At 41.6% G+C, this 7,204-nt stretch overlaps 1 protein-coding gene across 1 annotated transcript in view; it reads right to left on the bottom strand.

Annotated features, from left to right (window-relative positions):
• Positions 1-4,145: 4,145 nt before the first annotated feature.
• kif16bb (kinesin family member 16Bb) overlaps positions 4,146-7,204 on the bottom strand; it is a 24,305-nt gene continuing 21,246 nt past the window's right edge. Inside the window, exons 18-19 of the mRNA XM_013914967.1 lie at positions 5,094-5,187; positions 4,146-4,364 (exon numbers count right to left, since the gene is read on the bottom strand). Of these exons, the coding sequence (XP_013770421.1) occupies positions 4,146-4,364; positions 5,094-5,187 (313 nt within the window). The remainder of the gene's footprint in view (positions 4,365-5,093; positions 5,188-7,204) is intronic.

Genomic DNA, 7,204 nt, shown 5'->3' with positions numbered 1-7,204 from the left:
AAACAAAACACCAACTTTATCAGTATTCGATGCTGATCTGTTAGCCTGTTTTCCAAAGGCACGCTGTTAATACCAGGTTAAATCTGCAAACCAGCTTCTCCAACAGATTGTTTATTGGCTTAACAAGATGTTTTCTTATTCAAGAGTATCCTAATTTGTAAGTGGGAAACGGACTCTCCAGGCAACAGAAACTAAAGGAGATGGGGGTAGTTTGTCAGAGAGAAACAAATTTAATTATTAAAAAAATTATATAAACATCCTCAGGACCAATTTAGCACCATGCAGTAGGGTAAAAAAAAAAAAAAAAAAGTCTCCAAAATCTGAAAAACAAAACAACTCAATCGAACTACTGGGGCTACTGTGGGGCTGGAAAGATCAAAATAGCCTTAAAGATTTAGCCCGTTACAGCTAAGCAGTGTCCAAACTGCCTATAGGTCACGTTCTCATGATTCTAAAGGAGGTGGTAAACAAATTACACTGTTATGTGCCGTCAATCGTGGTGCGTTTTAAGGCCGGAGAACCCAGTAGGACATCACACTATAATCACTAGACATTCAAAGCCTGTCAGTGGGAAAGTATCAGCTGTCAGAGTGAGTGCTTCCTTTAACCAGGCTGTGCACAACAAGCGCTCCTGTCCATTGATAGACAAACACGCAGCGATAGTAGATTAGCCGTGTTTCATGATTAACAGAAAAATACGTGATTAAAAAAAGAAAATTTATCCAGATGCAACTTGCCTCTCAACTGTCAATCCTGAAGAATTACATGAAAACCAAAAGAGGCATCCTGCACAATACAGATGCAAGGTTATTCAGATGTCAGTCAAATGCTGCGAGGAGGAAACCAGCCCACATTAAACATGGAAAAGCATAATAATGAGTACAGTTCCCCAAATTTTAATAATAAGTGTTATGTGATACTGGATGGAGAATTTATTTTAAAGCCATTATCAGATTTTGGCAGAATTTATTAACTAATCTGCAAGAGGAAAGTCTCAATTTGCAGTTTAATGTAAACTAGTCATAACCTGTGACAATATTTGCAATAAATTAGCCTTGATCTAATGTGAAAATGTTTAAATGAAAATCCATGTAAGAAACAAGCCTCATTTTCAATACATGAGATTATGATCAGTCTGCCTTTTGTGTTTTATTCGCAAGAAAGTTTGATATACACTAGATCGTTTGAATGCTAATTAACTGTCAAGCAAAAAGGGAGAAAATCTTTTACATCCCCGAGCTTTCATTCTGGTCCAATCCGCTTTGCTACAAGGTGTGAGGAGTTTGAGTCGAGCCCAAATCTCCATCATTCATGCTGGAGCAGACAAGGGGATTGATTGCACTATATTGCCCCTGCAATTTTCCTTCTTGGATGGGGTCACTCAGTCAAGAAAAGGAGCACAATCTTTGGCTTTAACCCTTGAAATGTGATTTAAACTCGAGTTCTTTCCCGGAGACACAGCATGAGCAACCCATCTGTAATTTTAGTTCTTCTACAAGGCTTGTCATCAAGTGCACAGTGTTGACTGGCAGAAGTAAAACCATTGACCAATTGTACAGGTAGTACAAATACAACTTGACCTCAGAAACCGATTGCTCAGTTGCAGTGGAGACTCTTACATCCAGTGGGGGCACAGGTTTATGCAAAGTAAAGAGACTGGGCCGAAAGTGAAAATGAGTCAAAAAGAGCCAAAAAGAGATGATAGGAAGACAAAATGACAGACTTTAAAGGAAGCAATAAAATGCATCAAGCTATTTTTGCTGTCTGCATTTCAAGTCTCAACCATCAGAGCTCATCTGCATTTTAAGTGGTAAAAAAACAAACTCTGATTTTACTTTAACATATGCAGGGATTTATTGAAAAATTTAAAATATTAGAATTTTGAAAATGAATAATAAATACACAAACAATGCAAGTCATCTTAAGAATTTGGTCACGAGACATTTAAAAGGCTTCAAAAACATTAAAATGTCTATTAAAACAAATGAAACTGCTAAGCACACTTCTTTGATCTTCAGTGCTAGACCTTCAAACTATTTTCTAAAGACATCAATGCAAGAATAAAGAAATTCAAGCGTTTTAAAGATAAAATCTTCCAAGTGCCAAAGTCACGCAACATTAATATCACAAAATTTAAAAAAGCAAACTTCAAACTTCACATTTTCATTATAATTTCATAGCGAAAAAAAATGATTCTTTGCACTGTCTGCTTGGGATGCACTTTTGCTCCCTGTGAGTGAGTTTTCAAGCTGGGCTGTTCATTACTAGCCGTTCAGTCCTTGATCAGACATTTGACAAGTGATTAATCAGGCGGGCGGCCTCAGCGGAGCAACTGAAAGTTAATTTCCACACTTCTGCATGCGGAGATGAATTTAAAGCACGTGCACTCGGGGTAGCTGCCTTAGTCACGCTTTCAGGGTGACCCCTGCCCTGTGCTTTTGCAAAGATTACATCCAGCCTGACAGGCCGGTTCTCGTTTTCGTCGTGCACCAGTATGCAGCGAACATCCGAGCACCACCGAAGAGTTAAGCCGTGGAAGTGGGGACGGCAGGGAGCTGTGGTGACAGAGTGTGAAAGTGAGTGACAGACAGCATCCTCTCGTACCAGACCGAGGTGTGTATCTGTAAGTAAAAACTGAGCCACGTGCTTACTGTGGGTACTAGGACTGATATGCACTGCTACACTTGTGTAAAGTTTCAGCTGCACCTCTCCCAGAGTGGTTTCGTGATTCATGTTACAATGAAGAAGGTATATCAGATCGGCAAGACTCTTCTGAAATTGACAGCAAACCCTTAAACCGGCATCCAGCAGCAGCTCAGGTACACTGACCCGCCAGCCTAAAGACATCTCTGCTAAGTTTCCATGCAGCAGTGGGTGCTGAGGTACCCCAGGGCAGATGATATTAAGTATGGCCCTACACAGCAACTGAGTATGCTTTTGACTGTAGGTATAGACAACAAGGACGCTTTCTTCTGTAGCACTTATCAAACGCAGACTTTGGCCTGCTAGGCCTATCTGAATGTCCTTCAACTGACACAAAGGGAGGTGATGGAACAAAACTAAGAGACCAGATTCAGAGGTTAGTGTGTAAAGCGCAGATTCCATCAGGATCAAGAGGGCAGACTGCGGCTCTGGTTGGTTGCATTTAGCTACGTTCAGCCAGTAGAGAGTAAGAATCTTCTCAGTTGGGAGGCCTGAAGTGGAGATGACAGACTGTAGATGGTCCATCATGCTTTGGGGTGGCAGATTTTGCAGGTTTGCAAGGGAATCAGGAAATTTTATCAACGTTTGAATGAAAATTTGAACTGTTTTTGAGTTTTTAAGTTCACAGGTAACCTCTTTCACACTGCTGTGCTTCAGTTGCAACCGCTTTGTAATAAGTTCATCTCCTTGTTTCACATTACCATCAACCATGTTTCGTGTTGACTCCATATCCCACATACTTTCATTCCTTTTCAAGATATCCCCTGAGACAAGCTGTACATCATTTGGCAATTCATCAGCCTTACTCAGGGTTTGTGTTGGTGTCGGGACAGGGAGTTTTGCGTTTTCAGGATTAATGCAGCCTTGAATCATCTGAGCAGCCTCCTCAGACTGAAGGAGTTGAATTATATCCATCTGGACCTGCTGTATGAGAGGCAGCTCTTTCACCAATGAAAAAATGTGACTGTCCTTTAATAGAGAGAAGATAAAGCTGCTTCTAAATGTGGAGAGGACACGGCTGTCCCTTAAAATAGATAGAACACTGCTTTCTCTTACCAGAGAGATAAAATTGTTTGACCAACGAGCCCCAACAGGTTGAAATCTGAATTCTGTGACTTGCTGCAATACAGTGGAAGAGCTCCAAAGCAGACGTCCTGCATCCTGGACAATCCAAGAAACTCTGCTGAACAAAGAGCTCAGCTTCAGATTCTGAACTGCAGCTGCTGCAGCCTTTGTCGCACACACTCCAGGGATCGTCTCTAAATTTTCAGATTCATCCATCTCTCCACAGCTACACTCCTTCGTGATGGTGGTTTCTTTGGGTGGACAAAAGCCTGTGTGACTGTCAAGAGGCTTTGTGTCAAGCTGAGAATGAGTGTTGCTCTGTGGGAGGATAGACATGGAGCTGGTTCCTCTGCTGCTCTGCAGGTGGGACATGCCACTTAATGAGCTCCCACCAGAGCGAGGTCTCCCCTTGTAGCAGTCAGTGCCATCATCTTGGATCTCATTAGCATTCCCCTCTGGCTTTGTGCCACATCCATCACCCAGGCCCAGGACACTTGTCTGCTGGAGGTTGGCATCCCCTGACCAGCCCTCTTCTCCCTTACAGCTTGCAACTTCAGTCCCACTTTGAGCTTTCCTCTCAGACCTGAGCCCAGGCCCTGATTTATGACACAAGTCCCGCTCCTGGCCATCCCTGGCGCTTACTCCATTCTGCAGGTTCTCTCCATCCGATTCAAAACTACCGTGTGAGATGAAACGTCTTCTAGGTAGCTCAGTGTCCTAGTTTACATTGAGTATGTGGAAAACAAAAGGACATTTTTAAAAATGACTTTCAATAAACTCTCCTTAAAACATGTGTATTCATTTATATCCGAATCGAGACATGCATAGGAAAACAAACTGAAAAACACCGCATTAAGAAGAAAATATAGAACAAGTGTACTCTCATTGCAAAATGCTTTCACGAAATGAGTGTCATTTTCTTTGAAACCTCTAAAGGAAAGTTTAATAGGCATTAAATATGTGCATAATAAAAAAGCAAGAGAAAGTATTTCATGGCTCATAAAAATCTATATTAAGCCTGGCTGGAGAGGGGGTGGATATTGACATTTGCTCTGACACTAAAAAGGGACTAGAACTTCAGTTGTACAGCGACGATATAGCACTGCATTAAACAAAAACTGCAAATCCAAGTCTCACTATTGGCACACTGTGTTTTAGCTTTAATACATTTCCTTAAACAAACAACAAAACAACTAAGTCATATCTAATTCCATGCAGAAATCAGCAGCGGCTTTATGACTAAATCCCTCCATTATCTTAAGTTTGATTTTCTTTTTGGCAACTGCACAAAAAAAATAAATAAATATAAAAATATGCATACATACTGTAGTCGCAAACGTTCTTGCTGGGGTAGGGGCAAGACAGACGCTTGAGGCTTTGGACATTACTTCTGCATTTTTAGCCGGATGGATGTGTTGGCTGAAGAGACAGCAAGCATAAACAATATTCAAAAACTGTGTCAATGGGAGGATGTGGGAGCACAATACAGCTGCAGTTATATGCTTATATGTGTTGCTAGGGTCTTTGTTTTCAAGAAGCAATTTAATTATTTGCTGTAGTGTCACACTGGAGACATCAGCTTGCATAGAAAAGACAAGGCTGCAATACCCTCCCGACCCTATCCTCACAAAACCCATCCATTAGATTTGAAAAGCAAACAGCCCAAATGGCTGGATGAGATTAGAGCCACTCGACTAGCTGTGAAATTAAATAGAATCTGTGCATGTTGATTTGAGGATTTACATACAATACTCAGCACTCCAGAGGGAGGAGCAGAAACCAAATATACAGCTGAGAAAGACTTCTGACAGTAAACACTGGCTTTGGCTGAGATTTGTATATAAGCAGCAGGTTGATGAAGGGTGCAAGCGGGAGCAGTAAAGCATTGACAGCATCAACAAGAGGGACACAGTGCAGGTCCTGCTGATGATTAAAGGATTTTTGCAGATCCTGAGGATCAGTAGAGAGGATGTCCTGTACTCTGCGATGTTTGCTCACCAAAGGAAAGAAAAAAAAGAGAACACAGGTACTGGGATTCCCAAGCTGACCACATTTTTGCAATCAGTGTTTCCTGCTGTTCACAAATTGTAGCTCACATGCAGAGGCTCAGAGTTCTGTGACATGGCTTCATAAAATCGGTACACAGAAACTGATTCATTAACACCACCACAAAGTACAGTTTGCCTCCCTGTTGTTTCCCTCTGTTCCTCCATGGCCTCCTAATCCTTGTGTTGATTGCGTTCCCCACTGTTTTCCTGGACCTGCTGCTATCCAACCCACAGGCTAAGCTCTGTTTCCACCCACGTAGTGATACAGACACCACCACAGATTTTATGAATTGTGATATACGAAGTCCTAGGTCAGTTGACGTGCACCCTGCATCAGATCTCATAGTATAATCTAGGTAAAAATACATTGTGCGGCCATTTTTAAAAGATGTTCATTGTTGACTTAATGACTTAAAGTGAACAGAAGAACAAAAAATAAAAAGACTGACATTCAGAGCTAGACAAGTGTTAAGTTACACAGGAGCTCCCAAAGTGAGGAACTTTAACCAGTGAAATTATACCATTTCAGGTGATGTAAGCTCGTAATAGCAGCTTGTCAGCGGTCAAAAATGGAAGAGAGAAAAACGCTGGCACTTGGCCTTCTGACCAGAGATGGAGGATACTGAGAGGGTTGTCAGATAAGGGACTTTCAGAGCATAGGGGGCCATTAAATGTTGTTTCGGGTCAAACACCAGTTGGCTGGTTCCATCGCTGGAAGCGCTCACAGTCCAGACTTTCTGGGTTTGAAATGGCTGCATTTCAACTTGGACTTCAAAATTGTGGCTCTGCTACACAGTCCATTTAATAAAGTATGAATCAAACACAGTGGGGTCCCTTTTACAAGGGAAGAAGTGAGTCTTATGGGCATAGATTTATACACAATATGAAAGCATATGACCTGGCCTCTACAGGCAACATGGCCCTTTTCCTGCCTCTCCTAGGAATATCCATCTTATGTCTACATACTGAAAGCTCAAGTCGTGACATTTACAGTGCATTTGGAAAGTTCTCAGACGCTTTGAATTTTTCTACATTTGGCCTCATCTTCAAATGGATACAGTCCATTTTTCTTCAATAATCCACACACAAAGCTTTGAGCGTTATGCATACTGACACACCTTTAGTTTGAAAGACTCGTTCTTCTCTCCCGAATCTTTCAAGTTCAGTGTGACTGGATGAGAATCACCAGTTCAGAAGCCTGTACTACAAAGGATTTGGGGTTTAGCAAGGGAGGGGGGAATAAAAAATAAATAAATAAAAAATAAATCACAACCACAGGTTTTCGGTACACTAAGTTACCATTGTGCTAACAGGGGTACAGCGGGGTAACTTATGCTGCAGGCCTTATCTGCTTCAGAACAAATTGCTTTTGAGAAGAGACAAACAAG

This window comes from Pundamilia nyererei, unplaced genomic scaffold (assembly GCF_000239375.1).
Source record: "Pundamilia nyererei isolate P.nyererei 1_Seehausen unplaced genomic scaffold, PunNye1.0 scaffold00241, whole genome shotgun sequence".
Lineage (NCBI taxonomy): Eukaryota > Metazoa > Chordata > Actinopteri > Cichliformes > Cichlidae > Pundamilia > Pundamilia nyererei.
The sequence above is the reverse complement of the archived record's forward strand: the minus strand, read 5'-3'. Positions and strand labels throughout refer to the sequence as shown.